A 25,791-nucleotide genomic window follows, 5' to 3' on the forward strand; every position below is an offset into this window, starting at 1 on the left:
CGCATCAATAAAAAAGAACTGAAAACAGAGCAACTTTTCATAGTCAGCCAGCTATAATCACACATTTCTATAATTACCAGGGTTTCACATTGTAATGAAAATTATAGAGATTTATATGTATAGCCTTTATACGGGACAGCTGTAAACACAGCTTTTATTTTGTGTTGTCATTATTTGTCACTAGATTGCTTGTGGAAATTCAGTTCCAGAGGGGTGGGGTAGGATGGGGTGGGGGTCCAGCTTCTGATGTTCATGGGTTCCTTAATTCCATCATGAGCATCAGTTACCTAGTCTTGGGTAGACATGGGATCTGAATGATAGAATCCCTAGTCAGCCATGCTTTTCCAGTTTAGCCTTGTTAGACTGTGGCCTTAGATTTTTATGAGTGAGGGAGAACCTGACTTTCAGAGTACATTAATTTAAAAGCTCTCCGTGGCATCATTGTGAAATTGGGGAGGGAGGAAATGCCATTTTGATGACGTGAAAAATTTACCCAGCTCTTCCCCCCTCGCCATGCTTCCTATATGATAAACAGTGCTCCCACCCACATGTGTCAGGATCTTGAGTTCTCAGGAAGAATTTTCACAGTGTGATTACGGGAAACAACCAATTTCCATAAGTGAAAATGAGCATGCTTATTAATGGGGCCTTGGTTGCCTACTGCATTCAATCACATCTATAACCAGCAAGGCGAATGATTGTATTGCATGATTTAGAGTTTACACAATTACCACCTCACAGCCAAGCTGGCTGTACTGGAAGCTGGGAAAGAAGCATATGTGGTCCCTTTTGCAGGTAATAAAATGGAAAATCCAATTTGCAATTGCAGAATAAGCCTCTGAGTGATAGATGATCTTCATAGCAGCATCGGTCAGAGGGTCACCGCTAATCAAGGTGCTGCCTGGCTTCCCCAGTGGCCTGCACCTCCCGACTGAGGAGTGAGCGAAGTGAGTTTGTGTCTGGGAGCCAGCCAGCGCCAGCCAGCGTATCTGTAGATGCACCACTTTGGAGCCTATTAGATCCTCTTTGTCACAGTGCTTAATCCTGCTGCCTGGTCCTTGTTAGAACACCACCAGAGCACTGCTCAGCCTTCTAATAAAGGGGCCAGGGAGGGCTCCTCGCTGGATGCACTGAAGCGTGCAGTGTGAGGGCGATTGCAAGCTGACTGACAGCGGGATGAGTTGCTGCCTGCATGCTATTACTTAAAAGGGAACACACCCCAGACAGCTGACAGACGAGCTTCGCCAAGGCGATGGGAACTTGTTGCTAGGCCAATATGAGACAGGTGTCATCTTTTCTCACAGCATAATGGGCCATCTTCACTCTAATTATATTAGCCCTCTTCTGAAATTGCTGCATGCCAGGCTGGTGCAGAGTGAGGTAAGAGAACCCAGAGACAGCTCACTGGGCGGATTGCAGCTACACAGAAGCAGGGATTGTGTTAACGACCAGTGACATTAAGTTGAAAAACAAAAGATGCTCATCCCATCATGCCAGGCTCCCATGATAATTCTGAAGAGATGTTGTTCTTTTAGAATCACCTGTAATTTCCATCCTGGTCCCAGGTAATTGATTCCTCCTTCAAGATTTATTGTGGAAAGTCTACGTGGTCTTCATTGTCCTTGCATCAAAAAGGAAGCTGATATTTTGTTTTTCTCTTCAGTGAACTTGAACCATTCTTTTCCATCTCTCCCTTCCCACCCTCCCCCTTCATCCTGGACTGTGAGGCCCCTGTGTATTTGCTTCAGCAGCACTGTTTAATACTAAAATGAGCAAAAGATAAGGGTGTAGGGTAACTCAGATCTCCCTCTCCACTCCTCAGCACAGAGAGCAGCACAGCAGAATGGATTCAAAGTGATGGAAATGATGGTGCTGATGAATAATAACCCATGGTCTCTCTGCTTCCTCTCACTCTCACACATCAGGGTATGACTCCTTTTCCCCGAAGGGAGCATGTCTAGCTTACATTCGGCGTCTCCTCTGTGCTCCAGTTAGCAGAAGTCGTTAGCAATCCTCTGTGCCTCTCCTGTCTCCACTGACAGCACTAAATAGAGACATCACTGGGGACTGACAGATCTCCAGGGGGCTGTGGGCTTCAATCAGAAGGGTATGGCTGACCTTTCTTGGCATTATTCCCTTAGGTTTGTCTTCCAAGTGTGGCAGTGAGGGAACATGGGTTTTTAGTGCATTATTTTGAGAAGCTTGCAGTCAAAGACTGCAGGGTTTGTATGGCACTGTCAAGTAGTTAACCAGAGGCTGTGCCATGCTTTAATGGGTGGCGGTTGGCAGGAGACTTATTTCCTGCAGAAATGTGTACCTGGATCTTAAGTTCAAGGATGCCAAGTTGAAAGTTTGTTTGTATCACACTTTTTTTTTTTGTCATAGAGCCTCTTTGTAAACCAGGCTAGCCTCGAACTCATAATCATCCTGCCTCAGTCTTTTTCCCTAGGATTGTTGATATGAATCATGATGCCAACTTGTCCTTGTGTGTTCAGGTTACTGGGGCAAGCCTTAGAACCCAGCAGAAGGGAGCTGGTGATATCATCCCAAGAAAGAAGCCAGCCCCCTTTCCTCCCTGCCTGTGTCAATCAAATTTGAATTTTGAGTAACTGCCGCTGGTCCAAGGCATCTTCCTCAGCCTTTGCCATTATCTGCGTGCTCTCACACTGACCAAAGGCCCTGATGATGCAGCACAGTCAGAAATCCTTCGTGCTTCAAGCACAGCTCTTTCTTTGGAATTCCCTGCTCCTCTTTGCCAAGTGATGGAAGCCCATTTTATAATCCCATTTTCCCTGTCTAAACCACACACTCAAAGGAAGCCATTGATGTCACCTTAATTCATGGTAATGCGCGTGTGATGCAATGTCCTGGATGCCTGGGCTGCAGAACAGAACTGCACCAAGTGAAATTCACTTGTATTTCCCAGCAGGGTGATTGGCATTTGAGTCAGAAAGGGAAGAGAGTTCTCACAGAATTCCCTCTGACTGGAGGAGTCCCTTTTGTTTAGAAATCTGCTCATACCTAATTCAATCAATTGTAATATTTACCATCTCATCCCCTCCACCTCTATGTTAGTATACACATTCATCTCCAGCAATGTTACTTGTTTCATAGTTGACTCCCAGACTGGGTGAGTAGGAAGGATTTAGATGCAGGAAGATGACAATATGTCAGCTTGGGTTACATTTCAGACATGTGTGCTACAGGGGTTTGTTCACCTGTAGCAAGGACCTCATCTTCACTTATTAGTGAATTGTTACTGTAGTGACTGTTACCTGGTACAGGGGACCTTTGATAGATGGCTGTGTATCCAAAGGACAGTGGTTAGAGTATATATTGTTCATGGAAGATATAACACATAATATGGACTTACCTTTAAAAATTTTTATCACCCTCATATTTAGGATAAGGGAACTCTAGAGGAAAAGTGAGAGAGTGATTTGGGAGAGATGACATAGGAATTTAAAACCCAAGCCATAAGAGGAAACCAGAGTTAACAGAAAAACGTAAACAAAAGATTAGGCTCACCCTTAGGACTGTCGAAATCACTCGCTCCCTGAAGTACATATAATGAACACAGAGATGAGTGGCGTCCGCAACAGGATCAGGCGCTGCTTAGCTGAGGATCATATTTGCAACTTTAGAACTTCCATTTATTCCAGGAAGCTCCAGACTCATGATTTAGAGAATCAAGCTCATTAATTTTCCAAGTGATGTAAAAGCTGACTGATGATGTTTAATCATTAAGATGAGGAAATTGACAACATTGATAATCTTGGAGAGCAATGTATCTGCTTATTTTTGCACTTTACACCAACAAAATCAGTTTCTTTGGAAAGATGTGATGAATTGCTTCTCTAATATTTTGCAGTATGTCTTCTTTAAAAGTTATTTGTAAGCTTGTAATGATTTATTTTGTTTTTCATTTATTTTTGAGATTTGAATGTAATTACAAAGTTTCTTCCTTTCCCACTTCTGAATCCTCCGTGGCATCTTTTTTCGGTAATATTTTTCTTCCTCTGTTTTTATAACAAAATGGAAAGAATCTTCGTTATAAGAAGAGGCAATTGTATCCACGTCCTAGTAAAAGTGTTTGGAGCTGGAGAGATGGAATACATATCCTGTATGCATGGGGATCTCAGTTCAAATTCCTAACACTATATACAAAGCTGGGCATGGGAAAGTGGTGCGTTCTTACAATCCTTACACTGGGGAGGGACAACATCATAGGGACTGTGTGGCCAGTCGAATCAGTTACCTCCAGCCAGGTTCAGTGAGAGATGCTCTGTGGAAAGTAAGGTGGGGAGTGAGGAAGACACCCAGCATTGGCATCTAGTCTACACACACATGCTTGTGTGCACGCGTGCGCACAGATCCCCCCCACACTGGTGTACACTACACATCACAAAGGAAAATTACTTTCTGTTGTTTGTTCCTTCATTCCCAGTGCTCAGATGAACTGGGAAATTATCTGTGTTGGCCTACTTGCATCTCAAGAATATATTTTCATTGTACTTACCATCAATTCTGAAAAAATGCCAGTAATGCCTCAGAACAGGACAACAGTGTCACTTGAAGTATCTTGAGAAGGGTAATTACTGATAGTCTCTGTTCCAACAGCCCTGAACTGTAGACTGCAAGACTGAAATTGGACTTGCATAGTGAAACTCTCAGTAAAGGCCTGTGGGGACTATCCAGGTGAAGCCACGCCCATTCCTGCTGTGAAAGTACTGTCTTTGGTGTTATCTTCCTTAGACTGGCAGATGGGAGGAAGTGCCTTCACATTTCCTTTTCCATTCTTGAGGATACCAAAAGTTGGGGCCAGGAGAGCAGACTGATCATAAGCAGGTGATACACAGGTGGGGGGCGACTTACTGGCTTCAGTGCTCCATTAACATGCATTATTGATCTAGATGGACACACAGATGGAGTGTTTTGGCCACAGAGAGAAAACGGGGCTTGGAACCAGCTTCAGATTCCTGTGCTGACATTTTTCTGATCTTGGGCATATTAGTTCATTCACCCAAATTTCCATTTCCTCACCTATAAAGTGATGTTAATAACTGGCCTTGGGGATTGCTAGAAAATTAAACAAGGAAGTAATTTTCTAGGTAATTTGTAAACTGATTAGAGTGTTACAAGTGTTTAGCCTCCATCATCACCATGTTAATGCACTCACTTAGAGCTGATTTTCGATGTGTTCATCATACATGAGTGATAGATACAGGGTAACACGGCTAGTGTAATGTGCTGCTGTTGCTTCACTAGGTTTTGAGCTTGATGAAGAAAGTTCTGCTCATCTTATTTGACTTAGATCCACTAGCCACTAGTGTTATCAGGGAGTTTCAATGTTATCTCTTCCCTCAATCTTTTTTTATAGAGAATAACTGTGTTTTTAATTATGTGTCTGGGTGGGTATGTTCAGGGGCAAATATGTCCGTGGCTTTGAATGTAGGGTACCCTTAGAAGGCACAATCTCCTTTAACTCCTGGAACTGGAGTTAAAGGAGATTGTGAGCCACGTTTTGTGGGTGTGGGGAACCAAAACTGGGCTCTCAGCAAGAGCAGTGTACTGTCCTAACTGCTGAGCCATCATTCCTGTCTGTCTTTCAATCTTGAGCAGACTTTTAGTCTCTATAGTAAAACCTATACTGGATAAAGCATCTCCTCAGATTGGTGCTTATGAAGCTTCTGTTTCTTCTCCTCCTTCCCTCCCTTCCCTTCTTCCCCTTCTTTCCCTCCCTCCCTCCCTCTCTCTCTTCCTTACTCCCTCCATTTGGTATCAGTTTCTTGAATCAGGGGATCACCATCAACATTGCTTATGTGTACCAGTAAGTCTGGGCTAAGAGCTTTAAAAAATAATACAAAAATAACTTATGAGTGCATAAGGGTTTCTTCATGCTTACCTTTTTGGGTGATAGAACCTTCAGTTTCTTTTTGTGTCTCGTCATTTTTTTTTTTCAGGCAACTTGGATTTAACGGGTCAGAAGCAGGTCTTCAAAGCAGAGAACAACCCTTGGGTTACCCCAATTGCCGATCAGTTCCAGCTTGGTGTGTCCCATGTTTTTGAATATATCCGCTCTGAAACCTACAAGTAGTAAGTAAACTGTGCTTTTCTAAAACAGCCAACTGATTTTTTAAATATTTTTAAATATTTAAATGTGTTTTTAAAAATCATCTTGGAATGTTTTTCTGAAAACTACAAATGGTAATTGTCTTTGATATGTGTACACTAATTTTTACTTGACATGTTCAAGGGCATTTTTGCCAATTCTGTGTAGAGAATTTTTAAGGTATTAAATTGGTTGAATATCCATGATACTCCAGGAACTCCAGACGCATTAAGGCCAGAGCACCCTTTCATTATTCTGGGTAGGAGAATTTACAAGTGTTCTGAGGAACCTTGTTAAGCCATTTACTTATAAAATCTGTGGAGAATACCATGACAGCATCTTCCATTGCTTAGAGGGTTTTACTGTAGTGGGATAACAAGCTCCTGTGGAAACAGGACAGCCGGAAAGTGAGGAGGGAAAAGAAGAAAGAACCAGCCAGCTTAGATCATGGCTTCACTGTATCTCAACTCCCCCCTTACAATTAAGGGGGACCATGGGAAGCCCCTCCCATGATACCTAGTTATCCCCACTTTTCTCTTCCTCCATGTATTAGGGTTCACAGGGATCCTCCCACCTCCTGCCTGCTAGAGCTCTGTCTTCTGTCTTCTGTCATGTTTCCATCTTACCCTAGCTCCTAGTTCCTAAGATGTTCATTTGCAGTCTTCCAGCAGGGGCGCTGTGGAGAAGACTATGCTAAATAGAAAGCTAAATACATTAAAGCATTGGGATAGAATGTAGCTCAGTGGCAGAGTGGCCCCAGAAGGCAGAATTGACATAGAAGTTGACAAAATGGAAGCACTTCCTTGTAGGTAAAGCAACTGCAACATGCTTTTTTAGATAATACTGAGACATTCATGAGGCAAGCCCTCAGAATAAGGTACATGTAGAGTACGTTATTGTGTAGGGACTGAACAGGTATGTGCAATGATTATAGATACAGGATTTTTAAAAATGCAAATATAGCTGAGCCTTAGAAGTTGTTTAGATAATGAAAACGTGTGAAAATTTAATTGCAGTTTAACAGATTATTTTATGCTTCTTGGTAATTATTGCTATCATGCTTTTTTTTTCCCTTGCTCACAGCTGATAATTTCTGTTACCAAATGCAAAGCTATGAGACCATTTATTTGTGGTAATATTCGGAAAAGTACCCACACCAGCCTGTATTAATCCAGATGTATGAGAACTTTCATATGTGGTATTCGGAAAAGTACCCACACCAGCCTGTATTAATCCAGATGTATGAGAACTTTCATATGTGGTATTCGGAAAAGTACCCACACCAGCCTGTATTAATCCAGATGTAGAGGAAACATTGCTTTTCATTCTAGTTAACAACTTTTGATTTACTCTTAATTAATTTATGATTTGCAGAAGATTAGTATTCATTATGTATGAAAGTGCTACTAAGTTGAATTTCATTTATAAAGATTAACTTGTGAGTCCCTGGGGTTTGTGGTACCTCAGAGTCATTATTAGGCAATTAATCACCATTATACATCCTATAAATGGATTCAATTGATTTAAGCCATAGTTAGGATTCTGGATAAAGAAGAGGTAAATTGTTTGCTTAGTTCACTGGTAGTTATTTGAAACTTAATACATGATAAATTTAATCAGTAACATATACCTACATGTATGAGAGAGAAAGAGAGAGAGAGAGAGAGAGAGAGAGAGAGAGAGAGAGAGAGAGAGAGAGAGAGAGAGAGAGAATATATATATTCTCAAGAAGGATAGGCTGGCCGAGCGGTGGTGGCGCACGCCTTTAATCCCAGCACTCGGGAGGCAGAGGCAGGCGGATCTCTGTTGAGTTCGAGACCGGGCTAGACCGACAGCCTCCAAAACAACACAGAGAAACCCTGTCTCATAAAAAACAGAAAACAAAAAACAAAAAAAAACCAAGGCTGCCTGGCCACCAAGTCCCAGGACATCACCTCTTTCCATTTCCCCAGTACTGAAATCACAGGCATAAGTGGTTCTTCTTTGTGAGTGCTGGGACTTCTCAGCGTCATGCTTGCCAGAGAGCACTTTACCAACTATAATTTCTCCCCAGCCATCCTTATAATTACTAATAATTACTTCTTTGTATCTTTCACTTGAGCTGATGTATCCTATCTCCTCTATTTAAAAGTACTTGTGGGGTTACATATATGTACCTATGTTAATATATTAATATATGATCATGTATTAAAGACACATGTACACATATGAAAGCATAATTTGATTTCAGCTTTTGAAATTTGAAGTCTCCCCCTTTTTCCCCCTATCCATTTCATCTTTTACCTAGGTGAAAGCAGGAAAGGATTAGAGAACATTCCAGAGGGTGTTGTTTTCATGCTGGTCCTTGAAAAACTTTCCCAGTACCCTTGGTATTTTTAAGCCCATTCTCAGGCTGGTCTGGATATAGGGAAGTGACAACCGAGAGACTGGATCATCTGATTTACCGGCTCTGGTGGACTATGAGAAGAGACATGGGTGCTTAGATGAACAGGGAATTAATTTGGTGCTTGGGAAGAAATGAAACCCTAGGTACTTGGAGAGGATTTCACTTGTGCAGAAAGGAACTTGATCAGCGAAGCAGGAAGAAGAGCAATAAGTGTTGGCAGCTAGGATGCTGATTTGTTGTTTTCAGTGTGTGTGTGTGTGTGTGTGTGTGTGTGTGTGTGTGTGTGTGTGTGTCTGTGTCTGTGTATGTTTATGACACACATGTAGAGGTCAGAGGACAACTCTTAACGAATGGGTTCTCTCCTGTTATACTCCAGTAATTGAATTCCAGCTGTTAGATCTGGGTACAATCACCTCTTCCCAGTGAGCCAACCCATGAGCCATCTCACCAGTCCTGCCTGCCACATGGCTCTTCAGAGGTGGTCTGAGGGATACACTTTGGGCTTTCATCGGCTCTTAGCCATTTCTCAGGTGGAGACGGCTCTGTGTTCACCCGTCTTCTTCCCTCAAGGAGAACATACTGACTGTTGTCATTGCATTACCCATTATGTCTCATTCCCCTGTTAATATAAAACGAGTGGCTGAGTCTGGAGTTAGGGAACACATTTCAAAACTGGTAGCATTTCCATTCTGTGTTGAGTCACGCATCACCTTTTAACTCTTTAGGATAATACAGATCAACAACCTATTTGTTTCTATTTGACTCCTTTTATTTCTGTAGAATTTTGATGAACTCATTGCTGCTTGTTACATTTCCAGAAGGTAGATTTTTTTTCCCTGCTGCAGGAGCAGCCCAGTTGAAGTCAGAGCCCTTGACAAGATCCACTGTGAAAGGTAGTAGCTCACACTTCCCACATTTTCATCTAGGCGTGCACACAGCGACGGTAGCCATTTTAAAAGCTGACAAGTTCACTCTTTATCAACAAACTAACAAAAGAAGACATTTGACAAATGCTGGGCTGAAAGTGTGTTAGTTGAAAGAGGCCTTTGGAACATGGGTGTCCCCATGAAGGGTGTAATTTGCAGTGCTTGGCAAACCCACATCCTCATTCCCAGCCTGTCACAAAAGATGCTTCTTCCTCATTCTTCTACCATGTGGAAACATTCCTCCTCAGGGCATTCTTCATTCATATGAGTAAATGGAAACAGAGCTTGTGGGCTGGTGGGCAATTATGAAAAAATGCCAAGCATTTATTTCTCTTCACTAGGAATCCAGCAAAAACAGTCATCTTGTTTGATTTATGAGGACTAGTTATTTTATCTGCATGTAGAATTAAAACAAAGTTACCTTTCCTTTTGCACTGTGGGCAAACCTGTCCCCGGGTATAATGGACATAAATGGGCTTTATTAATCAGCTACCACATCTTCTAATAGCTGCTGAATCAGTAGCCTAGAAGTTCTTTAAGTCAGTAATGCAACTGGTACCCAGTTTGTGGCCCCTTACCAAAGCATCTGGAAGCCAGTCTGTGGATCCTTATCAAAGCATCTGGTACCCAGTCTGTGGATCCTTACCAATTCACCTGGTACCCAGTCTGTGGCCCCTTACCTGTGCATATGGTACCCAGTCTGTGGATCCTTACCAAAGCATCTGGTACCCAGACTGTGGATCCTTACCAATTCATCTGGTACCCAGTCTGTGGATCCTTACCAAAGCATCTGGTACCCAGACTGTGGATCCTTACCAATTCATCTGGTACCCAGTCTGTGGATCCTTACCAAAGCATATGGAAGCCAGTCTGTGGATCCTTACCAATTCATCTGGTACCCAGACTGTGGATCCTTACCAATTCATCTGGTACCCAGTCTGTGAATCCTTACCAAAGCATCTGGTACCCAGACTGTTGCCCCTTACCTATGCATCTGGAATTCAGACTGTGACCCCTTACCTCAGCATCTAGAATTCAGAATGTGGGCTCTTTGACTATAAAATAACCATGTGTAGCAGGAAATCACATCTAAACAAAACTCAAGCCTTTGAGGTTTTTCTGGGTTATTGTAAGTGGATATGCAAAGCTAGCAGTTGGTTTTATGAATATTTTCAGAAAGACCAGGGAGAAAGTTGAACCATCAGGACCTTTTGTTTCCCACCATGAATTTTACACACTGGTAATCAGTATGCAGAACATTGTAGACCTTTTTTTTTAGTTGTATCTGAAAATAACTCCAATTAAGCCACATGAAAACAATATTTCTGTACAGTAGATGTGAGCAAGAAGGACCATTTTTCCCCTTAAAGCTTTGACATAGAGATTGTTTTTAATCTTGAAAGTTGAGTGTATTCTATTCCTAGTCATTTATATTTCTTTTACAGTTGCTACATATATATGGTTGGCTTCCTATTTATGTTTCATAAATATATCGTTATATTTTCCCCCATAATATACAATGAGGTTCAAACTTTTGACACATCTAGTCCAGTTTGTTTGCATATATGTTACCTTTAACGAGGATTGCTACAGCCAGCCAGTGGTAGCACACACTTTTCATCCCAGCACTCTGAAAGCAGAGATAGGTAAATATCTGTAAGCTCAAGGCCAGCCTGGTCTTTAGAGATTCTTCCAGGATGACCAGGGCTACACAGTGAAACCCTGTCTCAAAAAACAAGCAAACCAAGAAAAAGAGGGGTTGCTACAAAGTATCAAAGAAAAAAGAGAAAGCCATTAAAGGTATTATATTTTGGGCAGCATTGTATCACATCTCTTCACTTTTGTCAAGGAACAGCAACAAAGTCAAAAGGGAGAGACCTTCAGGACATATAGATGGAGTTAGGAGGCCATTGTATATCAAACCTCAGACAAGTTGCAACTGACCCTTCCTCCCATCCAAGTTGACCTTTGAGAAGTTTTTAAACCTTGCTGATCTGCACAAGGGACCCATCCCCTCAAACCACCCAGAGCCTGGGACTGCATGTCCACCTGTTCTTACCAAACGGTGTGCCTATGCAAGCACCAACCATAACCCTTCACTAACAAGTGATGCACTACTTATATCTGTTTGGGGTTAACTTGTAGACAAAGACATATATGCAGGTACAAACTAAATCCTCTTGTGTGACTCGAAACTCAGTGTTCAGCATGGATTTGGGCACATTAGAAGAAGGAACAGTTCTACTTTCCATAGGCAGCTCTGATCTACTATGTTCTATCCACTATGATGTTCTGTGTGCTATGGACCCACAATGATGGGGCCAAGCAGTGTGGACTCTACCCCCTTGAAACTGTGAACCAGAATAAATCTTTTCGCCCTTTAAGTTGATTTTCTCAGGCATAGTGATGGGGAAATGACAGCTGTAGAGGTGAATCTAAGCCACAGATCTGCTCTGACCTCAGATTTCAAGATAGCCCCCCCCCCCCCAGTTTTTTCTTCTGAGAGATGAATCTAAGCTACAGATCTACTCTGACCTCAGATATCAAGATAGCCCCTCCCCCAGTTTTTTCTTCTGAAAGGTGATTCTAAGCTACAGATCTGCTCTGACCTCAGATTTCAAGATAGCCGCCCCCCCAGTTTTTTCTTCTGAGAGGTGAATCTAAGCTACAGATCTACTCTGAACCTCAGATTTCAAGATAGCCCCTCAGTTTGTTCTTCCCACTTGGTGTCCGCGAGTTGGTACGTTGTACCAGTATGTGTCTCTCATAAATGAATAAAGCAGAATAGTTTATAACTGCCAGAGAGAAAAACAAAGGAACATAATGATACCTCCGAGAGTTAAGAGTCCTCATGGTATTGGTAGCTGTGAGGGTTGGTTTCAAGAACAAAGAGTCAATCATTTGAAAGCATAAAAGCATGACATCATTACCATCTTTCTTAAATTTTAATAGCCTCCTTGTTGTAAAACTTCCAATATTGCTTGCAGAGCGGAGTGATGACTCAGCAATTAAGAGCCCTCTCTTAGAATACCTAGGTTTGGGTCCCAGAACCTACAGGGTGGCATACAATAGCCTGTAACTCCAGGTCCATGGGATCATACAATCATTTTGGTCTCTGCAGGCTCCTGCACACGTGGGCACATGAACTCACCAAAGTAAACACCCATGTACATTAAATTAATAAATGCATAGATGAATCTTTTTTAAAAAGATTGTATGAATCTAGTTTCCTGAATGATGATCCCATTTCTCTCTAAATAAATGTAACTCTCTTACAGTGTGACTAAGTTTGTTTTGTTCTAAGATGACAGATTTAAATCATAAAATCCCATAGCTTTTATTTTTCTCCACATAGCAAATGGACTGTGAGCACAGAGTTCAAGAATGTTGATGTAACATTGACTGTCAAACTTTGACTTAGTTGCCCAACTCTTTCTGCACCATAGTTGTTAATTGTACTACTAAATTAGTACTTTCCCTTCAAGTGTAACAGGAGAAATATAAGCTGTTTGAAGAAGAATATGTTTTCCTCTAATTTTTTTTGGAAGATCACTTAATATGTTTTGCATTTGGTGAATGTTTTTTCTCTCTGCTGTGTCTTAGAACTATTAAGTTTCACACATAACTAATATTCTTTCTTTGGGCATATTCACAATTTAGTCTGTAGCAGGTTTTTCTTCTATTCTTTTAAAGATGTTTATGAAGATCTTGTTTTCTATACTCTTGTGTAAAGTGATTCAGGTTTTTATAAAGAAAGGTGCTTTCCGTTTGACATTTCCTATGCCCTGATATTTTGTGAGTGACATTTGACATTCTCCACCCACTACAGCTATGAAACCCAAAAGTGACCCTTCCTACAATTAAAAGTACCAGCCTTTTGAGTCTTGCTGATGTTTTAGGTTGTATCTATACAGGATGCCACTTGATAATATCCTATTTCATAATGCTTTCTGTCTTACGTGCTTAGACAGAAATCCGGACTGTGGAAATGGTCCTTTCTGATGCCCGCGTTGACTCTTGTGGTGTTTCCTCAGGTCGGCTAGTGTAGTTGGGCCTTGAGGGCACTGCTTTCCTGATATTCTGCAGGGATCTGGTGGCACCAAGGTTGACAAGAGGTGAAGCTCTGTTCTTTGTAACTTTTCTCCATGATTCCTGCAGCTGTCATTAGAGATTCCCGGTTAACCACTCGAGGACCAAGGTGGGGCACGCAACTGCTCTATCAGTGAAGAGACATTTATTCTGAACTTTGCCCACAGAGGGCATAGACTTAACATTTGAAAGTGTGGAGTAGCCTCTTCTCCTCCCACCTCCTTCTTTTCCCCTTTCAATTCTTCTCCCTCTCTTTTCTTGTCTCCCATCCCATTCTTGTTTTCCCAGCCTGTCCCACCTCCTTTTCCTCTCCTTTCTTCTCTTTCTTCTTTCCTTCTTCCTCTCCTCTCTCCTCTTCCTCTCTGCTTCAGTCTCCTCTCCATCCTCCATTCCTTCCTTCTTCTCCTCTTCCTGCTTCTTCCTCCTTCTCTTTCTCCTTCTTTCTGTCCTTTTGCTTCAGTGTCCCTCCCCTATCCCTTTCTCTCTCCCCTTCACCCTCTCTCTTGACTGTTGATCTCCTGACTGGACAGTGAGCACGTATGTAGCCTGTGGTGTGTGGCATGCCACACTATGATATCAATTTAAGATTAGTAAAATATAAAAAATTCCTCACACTTGTCAGAAAGAAAATACACACCAACTAGATTCTCTCCACATTCCCTAAAGGAAATATGTTAGGTGACTTCCTATTCAAGAGGAACTGTTTTGAGTTCCTCTTGACATAATCACATTGACCTATAAGATATTGGCATCTTCAGTGACAAAGATAGCCCTGCATATTGATAATCTTTCTCAGCCTCCCCAATCTTAGCACGCAATGCTTGATGCTTTCTATCCAACTACAATGAAGTATTGCTTGAATTTGCTTTTTTTATTTGAGAGATAAATTAAAAAGTGGCACTTTTATAATCAAACTAAACTGCCTCTAGTTTCTGTTCTCTACACAGTTGTATCTTATTTTATTGCATGCTAAGTTTTTACTGAACTTCAATCTCTTATTCTGGTTGGGCATTGTTGGAGGTGCTATTTATTTATTACTATTATTTTTGTCAGTTAAGTGTTCTTTGTTGTCAGGCATTTGGGATCAGAGTGAATTATGTTATGAAAGAAGTTTCAATCAACTTTATCAGACAAAAATCTTAAATATATGTTATATTCACAGGCTTTTGTCAGGGTTCCAATTTATTCCTCAAGCATCAGGGAGATAATTTTTTATGTTTTATTCTGTTGTGCTTGTATATTGTTTCACATGTGATTTTAAGATTTATGTTTTCAAAAATGTTTGTGGTAAAGACGATAGCTTCCCCCTATTATAGTTATTTTTAACTAGCTTCACAATAGCAATATGTGAAGCCCATATTAGTATTGTAATAATTCTCTTATCTTTAAAAATCTTCAATATGCAAGCATATACTTCAGTCTCTGCTAAATTAGACAGTAGTTATTTAGTGGTTGGATCAGTTACCGTTGAGAGTTTGGGTTATTTTGCATGGCAAGTTAAATGAGTAGCTACTCTGGTTTTTAAAAATTATTATTATTTTGCATTTTCACAGAGGTTTCTTCCCTGATAATTTTACCTTTATTATTGCCATTAGCTTACTGGCATTGGCATCTGGCTTACCATAATGGAAGCCAGAATTTACAGGCCAGCTATCAATGGGGTTGGTCAGGAGGGAGGGTCTGTTGTAGCCTGTTGCCCTGGTATGTGGATTCCTCTCTTCCCTGCTGTGTGGGTGGGTTCTTCCTTGCACCCTGCTGGATGGTTGGCTCTCTTTCCATGCTTCTCTTCACCTATTTTTCCCTCTATGAACTTCTGCCTCTGTGACCTTTTTTTTTTTTTTAAATAAGACCAGTCCTGCTAGGTTTAGACCTATCTTAATGGTGTTGTTTTAACTTGATTTCTTCTATAACAATCCTGTGTCCAAATATGTTCACATTCTGAATTTAGGGTATGATTTAGTAGATCCTCAACAAATAATATGGCTTATGGGAGAGAACATTCCTCCCCACCCCATAGCACTGTTGCTATTCAAATGCCACAAAATGGCATGTGACTCTCCATTAGCTCATCCTACCATCTCCTCTCTGTTCTCCATTGCTTTCCCACCCGTGCCTCCTCAGCTTGACTTTCAGAGTGCTGTGTCCCTTCAGAGCACTGCATTCATCCTATTTTGTTACAAGATGACTCCCACAAGGTTTTGATGCAGGCAAATGGTTTAGTGTCTCATTATTAAGCTTTTAAAGTATAAACCTTGTCAAAATCCAAGCTGGAGCCCATGCCATACAGAGGGATACTCTCTCAGCCTAGATACACAGGGGAGGGTCTAGGCCCTTCTCCAAATGATATGACAGACTTTGAAAATCCCCCATGGAAGGCCTCATCCTCCCTGGGGAGCAGAAAGAGGGTAGGATAGGGGATCAGTGGGGGGCAGGGGAGGTGGGGAGGGAACTGGGATTGGCATGTAAAGCCAGTTTATTTCTAATTTAAATTTAAAAAAAAAGATCGTATTATGTAACCCAATCCTTTTCCTTCTGGCTCTTGAGTTCTGGGATTATAGATAGGTATTTGTCACTATACCTGACTAAAATTTTGCTAGAAAAAAAAATCCATGCTGACCTGAATTTGAAGGTACCTTATGAATGATAGGAAACTAAGAGAATCCCCATCTTTGACTAGAGGATTCAAGAGGGAGAATTTCATGCCCACTGGACACCATTTTGTTTCCTATATAAGGAATATATTAGTTTCTTTTCTTGTCCCAATGACCAAGTATCTGGTAGACAACATAAGAGGAAACATGTTTTGGTTAAGATTTGGTTTCTGGGATGCCAGTCTATCATAATACAGGGACCATGGCAGAGCAAAGCAGTTCACAGCATGTTGGCCAAGGAGCAGAAATGGTTACCATGCTTGCCTGACTGGCTTTCTCCTTTGTTCTTTATAACTCTGCTCAGGTTCCAGCCTGTGAGACTGACACCACTTCCATTTAGGGTGTGTCCTAACCCTTTAGTCTTCTGTAGAAGTGCTATAACAGGTATGCCTGCAGGTGTCCCTCCAACAATCTCCTAGTTTCTAAATAAAGCAAGTTGACCACACCAATGCCACAAAGAGAAAGATTCAGTCTGTAGGGCCATTGTGTCACTTGAACACTCCCAGTAGACATGGATTCCTGTTTCTGGCGGTGTTTTCAGCCTTATCTGACACCCATTGGATTTTCTCCTGTAAGTGCAAAGGCAGCAGTCTGTCTCAGCTTGGACTCCCAGTACTCATAACTGGAGCCCTCATACTTTTAAAAGTCATCATTCACACTTTGACTTATGAGATCCCTGGGTGAATGGCCAAAATCAAGAGCACTATAGAGTTCTTTTCTCCTTTTACTAAATGACTTTGCTTTCCTAACACGGTCATTTCAAAATTAGAGGACTTATAATTTTCATGATTTCATGAAGTCACAGTGATTCTGCTGTGAAACCTGAAGATGTGAAACAGAAGAAAGTCTCTGGAAAGTGCTTCTCTTTATCTAGTTATTTAATGGTAGGTTTACATTTTAAGTCAAGAAACAACACATGAATTTTAAGGAGAATAATTATAGCCTATGTTAATCTTAGAGGTAGCTTCAAGGAAGAGGTGGAGAAATAATTCAGTCTCTAAAGTGCTTAATAACCTAAATTCAAGCCCCAGAACACACATTAAAAAGGAATGGTTCACACAGTTAATCCCAGCACTTGGGAGGCAAAGGCAGGCAGATCTGTGTGAATTTGAGGCCAGCCTGGTCTGCAAAGGGAGTTCAAGGACAGCAAGGGTTCTGTTACAAAGAGATCTCTCTTAAACAAAACAAAAAAGAACAAAAGGCTGGGTGAGATTCTTTGCCCTGCCTTATAATAAGTAGATGCCTGGAGCTTTGTAGATAACCAGCCTATCACACTAGGTAAGTTCCCAGGGCAGTGAGAGGCTATGCCTCAAAAACAAGGCAGATAACACCTGAGAAACAGTAACCATGATGGACCTTTGGCCTCTACATACTCATATGAACATATATACACACAACTCCCCGCCACACACACACACACACACACACACACACACACACACACACACACACACTGTGGCTTCTATCTCAATTCTGCATTGATGAATGACCTCACCAAACCTATGCATCTTTAGTAAGGTAGTTTCTAACAATATCTTCTTTTAGGGTCATTCCAGCAACTATTTCTGAGTTCTTTATTCTGGAAAACATGGCTTATTATTATACCAACTCATTATTTTTTAAACATAGTTTAATTCTTGGTTTTAACACCCAATCCATATTTCCTTTATTGATTTTTTTTTAGCAAAGGAAGACAATGATGATCCCAAATATAAATTGTTACAGGAAAATGAATACAAGATAAAATTACCAGATCAACCTTTTTATTCTATACTTTATGGAATATCTAATATATGTTTGGCAGTAACTTATTCTTACACATGAATTCCTGACACTTTCGATTCGTCAGACTTATTAATCAATGCAGTCAGCACCAGAGCAATTTTATGAGACTTACCAGTCATCAAAAATTTATTATCAGATAAATCAAAGAAACAACGAGCATCTTAATAGGGTAGAGAAAGAGGCATGTAAAGGACCATTTAAGGCTGTGCTTTTTGTCAGTTGTGTGTGATATTTACAACCAGTATCTGAGAACTTATTCATAATTTCACACATGCAGTCAGCAGGGCAATCGGTATCTTCTCAGGCACAGCATTTCTGCTTTTCTCCAGAAGAATATTATTCTTGGCTTAATTATGAACCTCAGAATGCTGAATAAACTGGAGATAGGAAGCATCATTTCCAGTGTGGTACAGGCATAAGATCTGTCCTGCCTTCTGAATTTCATCACAGAATGACTGGAGTTGGGCCTTAGGGCATGGCAGCAAAGGCACAAGAAGGAAGGGGTGGTATTCAAATTGCCTTCCATGTAGATATATTTCCTATGTTCCTTCTGAACAATGGAAGCTGACTTTGATTTACTGGATTTTGATGTTCTTTGGAAGGTGTAATTAAAGATTTGGCTCTGTGGTGTGACATGAGCTACTTGGAAAGGGAATTCTCTGTTATCCCCAACCCTGTCTTGAATGAATCAGTACCTCGTGATCCTCAGGACAGTGGGACGATGGCAGTTGGACCCAGCTGGCATGACAGAGCCTTTATGCAGAGCCGCTGGGGCTGTACCTAGGATAGCAGGGCTATGACATATCCCGTGATAGATACCTACCTTCTACCACAGATCTTCATGTAGGCTGAGTTCTCTGCTTATAGTGTTCTCTGTTTCCATCTTCCTATGGAATGCTCAGTTATTCAGTTTTCAGCCTGAATTGAACCTCGCTGGAGCCATTGCTACCTGTCTGCTGTAGGGCTCTTTTAATATTTCTTCAGGGCCTTTTCTTGGTAGCAATCTTCATGATGGCTATAATAATTGCTATAATATGTAAATGTTTGCCAGGTACCAGACTTACTTCTTATTATTGTGTTACTATTCATTGCTGTGAATATTTTTTTTCTGATTTTTCAAGACAGGATTTCTTTGCGTGGCTCTGTAGACCAGGCTGCCCTTGAACTCACAGAGGTCTGCCTGCCTCTGCTTACCAAGTGCTGCGATTAAAGGCGTGCACCATCACCACCTGGCTCTTGCCAGCATTTTGTTTGTTCATTGATGGAGGACTCCCTAGGACTGTGTAGTATGTGGATATGTGTGTAAGCCCATGGAGTATTTCTGAGGGACACACAATAATTAGAGGGGAAAAACCTACAAAAAATAGTTAATGTAGTAAGGGGTGAGCACATTCTTGTCACCTTCTTGTAAATGTAGATTCCCAGGGGACATTTCCTACCATTTAAAGACCACACTAGGTGGGAGTAAGGAATGTGGAGTGGAAGTGTCGGTCCTGTTTTCCTTTTCTCATTTAGTGTTGGGGGCTGTAAGCTAAGATGAAATATGTTTGTGTGAGATGATAAGCATTTTAAATCTGTTCCTATGTGTGCTTGATAAAAACTGCCTGAGTGGTGATCTTTTAATAGCATGTGTCTTGCAACTAGCAAATTTATTTTGGTACCAAATGCTAGATAGCTCTAAAGGCATGTAAATCTTGTCAGTAAAAGTTTTGTTTGATAATACTTAAAAGTCTTAGAACTCTCTTTTTTAAGTCTCTTGAAGGGAGGCTCTGCTTTCTTTCACTTTTCTAAGTTTAATTAACGTGATGTGGCAACGAGAAAACTACTAGCCATGAAGTAAAATCTCTATAAATTTTACACAGAAATATAATCAGACAAGATATAATTACAAATGGTGGAAACTGCTCCTCAAAGCCCATCAGGTGAACAGCTTTTCCAGGGTGACTTTGGTTTCACTGTGGTTCGGAAGTGAAAAACTAAAGAACCCTGAACAACTTTCACTAAGAAAGTTCAGAACAGGAGGCACCGACTCCTGCCCCCAAGGTTTTTCTCTTCCTTTGTTAATACCGAAGCAGATAGTGTGTGACAGACAGGTTTAGTTCCAGTTGCACGTACAGCAGAGAAGCGACATTCCTCGACCTTCACCTATACTGTAGACTCCCAAGGATCTGCATTTATGGGCTTCGTCTCCCATGCAGGCTTGGCTCAGAGATGTTGGCAGCGATCTCAGCTTGCAGATGTGAAACAATCACAGGAAAAAACAAAACAGCTGATAGGTGAGGCCTGTGACAGAGCCAGGCTTTGAATTCAGCCTCTCCTGTTTAAAAAACTCCTTTCCAAGTGTCCTTCTTTCCCTGAAGTAGAAACTAGTACCCAAATGCAAAACAGTAAGACCCAAAGCACATATCCCAAATGAACCTCTTCCTTCATCCTGTTTTAGAATACTATCTAGGGAGGGATAAAGGAATGATGCCAGTCTGCTATGGTTTTAGATGAGGTTGCCCCTCAGTGGGGAACATAACTAGATCCTGAGGACCCTGACCTAATCAGTGTTTTCATCTGTTGATGTGAAGATTCATAATTTGGTAGCGTCACTAGGAGGTGGTAGAACTCCTTAGCTGGGGCCTGGCTGGAGAAAGTGAGTCACTCAGGGCATTTCCCTGGGACTTTAATCTGGCTCCAGGCTCCCTAGCTCCATCTCTCTGCTTCCTGACTGTCATGAGGTGAGCAGCCTCCTTTACTTCTGCCCCCCTGATGCCTCTGCACAAACCTATAGCAATAGAGCAGATGAATGATGGACAGGAACCTCAAACTAATGCAGAACAAGTATTTTCTCCTTTAATTTTTTTTCTCAGCTATTTGGTCACAGTGACTAAAAGTGTGTTACACGTCTTCATAGGAAGTCACTGTGTAGAGATTACTGGGAGGTTTATAATTACTTGGCTCATCTGCTTCTGAAAAAGTTCACTGTCTTGAAGAGCCATATGCTTTCTGCTGTACTTGAAGATGAATGTGCTAGGGGTCCACAACAGGATCTCCCTTGCTCCATCTTTAGTTCCCAAAGTCCACCCTTCCATAATTCACCCTGAATTTGATTTAGCCTGCTTTTTTTTTTTTTTTTTTTTTTTTTTGGTTTTACGAGACAGGGTTTCTCTGTTTTGTTTTGGAGGCTGTCAGTCCAGCCCGGCCTCGAACTCACAGAGATCCGCCTGCCTCTGCCTCCCGAGTGCTGGGATTAAAGGCGTGCGCCACCACCGCCCGGCTTAGCCTGCTCTTATGTGGGTTGTTTTCATGCAATAGGTAAAGAACAATTTTCTGTCTGGTTATACTCTCTGGCTCAATGGGTATGTGTACATTAATTGTAGGTACATGGTTGTATTTTGTAGTTGACTTACGTCGTTAAGATATGCTCTGTTTGTGCATAAGTTTGGAAATTGTGTGTGTGTGTGTGTGTAAGAAAGAGAGAAAGGGAGTCTTTAGGTACATGAGGGTATACATGTGTGTAATTGATTATGGAGGCCAGAGGACCCCCTCAGGTTTTGACCCTCCCTAGGCACTGTCTGCTTTGTTTAAGGTGTTATCTCTCAGTAGGACTTGGAGAGAGCCTTGAGGCTCACAGATTCTGCTAAATCAGCTGGCCAGCAAACTTTAAGGATCCTCTTGCCTTCACCTTCCCAGCACTGGAATTACAAGTGTTTCGTACTGGGCCTGGATGTTTAACTGGATGCTTGTGATAGAACCCAGGGCCTTGTGATCGTCCAGTAAGTACTTCCCTGACTGAACCATCATCAGCTGAGTGTACGACTGTTCTGTAGCAGACTTGCTTTCTCTTCTGAATTTCATAATGAACATCTGGTATCCGATTGTTTTACAGGGAGTAAATACACGTAAAGAATCTTCACACAATTTCTTCTTTGTTCTTTGTGTCTTTGTCTTCTTATTAGCTGTAGACCTCACTTTTAATTTTCTTGCCATAGCAAAGAAATGATTATTCTCCAAGTGTCCTCTTTCCTTGAAGTGAAAAATAGCATTAGAATGCAAAAATTCAGACCCCAAAGAACATTTCTCAAGTGAGCCTCATGAATAGTGCTGTGTGGCATGAGGTCTGCCAGATGTTTGAGTGATAAAATACGAAAGTTGTCATATATTCAGAGGACTGTCCATTCACAATGATTTCTCCCATTTCCTCTTTGTCTGAGTCTTTTTTTTTTCATTATCAGAATGTATTTTTCTAGGCCCTACATCAAATTATGTATTTACATGAATACTGCCCTTCCGCAGGGACAGGTTGACTTGGCAAGGACAGGGCTCTTAAAGAAAACTGCTACCCCACCTCTCTCAGTAGCAAACAATAGCTTTTTAGTGGTGAGCCATGGTGTCTGCCTCATCTCTTCATGCTGAAGTTTGCCTTGAATTGTGCCTTAAATTTGCACAGGGACATGTATATTTATGTGTGGGGCTACCTTGTTCTGTGTGGAAGACACTGTTCATTGTATCCACCCACTGTCTCTGGCTCCACAGTCCTTCCATTTTATTTCCTACAATGATTCCTGAACCTTGGGAAAGGGAAATATGATAAACATACCCTATTTAGGGTTAAGCATTCCTCAGTCTTATTCTCTGCATTTTGGCCACGTATGAGTCTTTGTGTTATTTAACACCTACTGCAAATATAAGCGTCTCTAATAAGGGTTAAAAGATGCATTAGTCAGTGGACATAATGGTAAGTCATTAGGAGTCAGTTGAATATTATGTTCACTTGACAGAATTGGGTTCTACCCTGGGGTCTGTGACCTGCCTACCACAAGGTTCTTAGCTTGAAAATGGTCTCAGGTATGGTTTTCATCTTCTGCAGCAGGATTTAAATCTAATAAGAAAGTGACTGGTTACTCCATGATGTCTATGCCGCTGGTACACCAGTGAGCATGTCTTTCCAGGCCAGACATTTTTATAGCTCACAGAATTCACAGAACTGATGATTATTTTCTCTTCTGGTAGTATACATAGCACCTTCCACCACTATAAACGATAGTCATTAGGAGTGAGGTTTCTATGTTCATACCAGCTTGATAGCTCTAAGTTCTGGGACTCAAGTATGCGGTATCTTCATTGGTAATGTGTTACTGTCAGGTTCTGAAGGTGCCAACAGTATTGTCAATGGCGTGTAATGTTTGGGGGTCTATGAAATTCATTCTAGCCAACTCTGAAAGAAGTAGCCAATTCATGGCATTGGGCCTTTAAGTTGTTACCCTATAGTGTCTACTATGGGTATTTTAACTGCATGTGTATGTATGTATGTGTATACACACACACACACACACACACACACACACACACAAGATTCTACAGTAGTGGGTAAGTCTCCATGTGCTTTTTCAGAAAGCTTTTTAGGTTTATTCATTCCTCCCAATATTCCTCTGGCTGGGCCCTACCTTCAAAACATAATGCTACCTAAAATAGTAGTTCTCCATCAGCTGGAGAACAAGGTCTAAGACTCTTTATCAGCCTAGAAGAGACAACTCAGATCCAAACATACCACAAGGCAGAAAAAGCACCCAGATCCTGTACTATAAACCTGAGAATGTAGATGGGGAAAGTACAAGGAATTCTCTCAGCCACTGCTCAGTCTGCAGGAACTTGGGCCTCCTGATCCATATTGAGAAGGAGCTGTATCCTCCAGTAGATGATGTTATTAATCCCAAACTACTGTCACCTGTGGAACAGCCTAACCTGTTGAATCAGGGACACAAAATTTGCGGAATGATAATTGCTTTAAAATACTTGGCTTGTTTCCTTGTGGAAGAATCCCATCATTGCATAGCTCCAGACTTAGTATTACATTTTCTTACAGATTGGATTAATGTCTGTGTTACTACAAAACTTCTCTTAATTGAATTTTCATTGTTAATTAAGTGTTTCAACAGAGGGGTGGCATTTTATAGTTCTCCTAAAATGAATAGTGGGAATTCCTCTTTGTTATGCACACCAGGGAGGAAGAGAGGAGCGCAGGAAGCTGAAGGAAAGTAGAGAGAGAAGAATTAGAGCTAGAACTAAGGGAGGGTTCCTCCTTTTGAGGCTGCATGTGGTTTAATGAACAAATGCTACTGCCTCCCTTATGAATGAGATGCAGCCACTGTGTTGAAACTGTTGAACCCCAGCCATCTGTAGCCTGTTTCTGGCCAGTGAGCCTTTGCAGGTTCTAGAGGTGTATCTTTTCCAGCAATGCTTGGGGACCTGTTGTATAACTAAAGCTTGCCTTGAACTAATGATCCTCCTGCTTCAGCCTCCCAAGCCTTGAGATTATTCTAAGTGTGCACCATATGCCCAGCTGGAACAGTCATTGTTTTTAACCATAAGATATCTGACTATCCACAAAAGAAGAATGCACCAATTGTGAAATGCCTTGATGCTACTTGGGCATGACTCTGGGGAAGGAGACCTCTGACATTTTGGATATTTTGATAGCCTCAGGAGGCAGGCAGAATTTATGTACAATATGGACCTTTAGGGGATACAAGTAGTTAGTCTGGGTTCAAACTGCAATCTTACCTTCCATCATACTGGAGCTGTGACTTTTCTTTTTAATTGAACATATCTACTGGAGGATACTTGGCCTACAATAATCCACATATTTAAAGTGTACAGTTTAATGTCATACTCCTGGGACAGCTGACTGAATCAGATAGGTACATGTTCATCAACCCCCAGACTTTCTTTCCTCACATGACCAAAAAAGGTCCCTCTTACACCCCTGTACTTCTGTCCACCCATATTTGTAGGTATCACAAAGCTACTTTGACTACACAATAGTTTAGATTTTTATTGAAACTTTTACATACATTATATCCCGAACTTGCTTTCCCCTACTTCAATGCCTCCCAGATCCTTCTTACCTCCCCATCCACCCCACTCCATGCTGTCTACTTCAATGCCTCCCAGATCCTTCTTACCTCCACCCCACTCCATGTTGTCTCTCTCTCTTTAGAAATCAAACAAACAAGCAACCAAAAGAGAACAAAAAGAAAAAAGTTACAAGAAACACACATGTAAAATCCATAAAAACACAAGTCAGAAACCATAATACATAGGCAAAAGAGCAGTAAGAGAGAAAAAGGAAGGATGGAGGAAGGGAGGGAGGGAGGACTCTCCCCAAAGCAATGAGACCAAAATGTCTACAAAAATTCTATTGAGTTTGTTTGTTGTTGGCCATCTACTGCTAGGCATGGGTCTACCCTTAAGTTTGGTTAGTATATCCACTGATACTTCTAATCTGTTAGTTGCAGATATCTTCTTCTTGATTTGGTCTGGGAACCTATGTCTACTCCTCTCTCTCAGTGCTGGGATCCCATCTGGCTTGAACTTGTGCAAACCCTGTGCATATTGCTATAGTCTCTGTGAGTTCATATGTGCATCATCCCTGTAGTGTCTGGAAGACAAGACTGTTTTCTTAGAGTCATCCATCTTGTTTGTATCACAATTCACAGCAGTAGCAAAATTACATAAAAATAATTTTATGTTCAGGGCTCACCACAGCGTGAAGAACTGTATTAAAGGGTCACACGGCATTAGGAAGGTTGAGAATCACAGGTCTGCGTTAGTTCACATCTGCTGCCAGATGAAGTTCCTCTGATGATGTTGTGTTCCTGTAGCGGAACAATAGTCTTCGGTTTTCCCTAGTCCTGTGACCTATCCAGCGTAAGGTTGATGGCCACCTCAGCCGTGACAGGTACGTATCACATCTCACGTCCCGTCTGAGAGCGGGTGGTCACTCCCACGACATTTGTGCCGCTGTTGCACCAGCGTATCCTGCAAGCAGGTCACCACTGTAGACTGAAGGATTAG

General features: G+C 41.4%; 1 protein-coding gene across 2 annotated transcripts in view; it reads left to right on the forward strand.

Annotated features, from left to right (window-relative positions):
• The window catches only part of Rsu1 (Ras suppressor protein 1), a 182,814-nt gene that overhangs the window by 88,749 nt on the left and 68,274 nt on the right, over window positions 1-25,791 (forward strand). Inside the window, exon 8 of one of the 2 annotated variants that reach the window (XM_005081260.4) lies at window positions 5,964-6,096. The exons of the other annotated variant lie outside the window; for it this stretch is intronic. Coding sequence (XP_005081317.1) covers window positions 5,964-6,096 — 133 coding nt within the window. The remainder of the gene's footprint in view (window positions 1-5,963; window positions 6,097-25,791) is intronic. 2 annotated transcript variants of the gene reach the window in all.

The sequence above is a fragment of the Mesocricetus auratus genome, unplaced genomic scaffold, assembly GCF_017639785.1.
Source record: "Mesocricetus auratus isolate SY011 unplaced genomic scaffold, BCM_Maur_2.0 Super-Scaffold_100013, whole genome shotgun sequence".
NCBI lineage: Eukaryota > Metazoa > Chordata > Mammalia > Rodentia > Cricetidae > Mesocricetus > Mesocricetus auratus.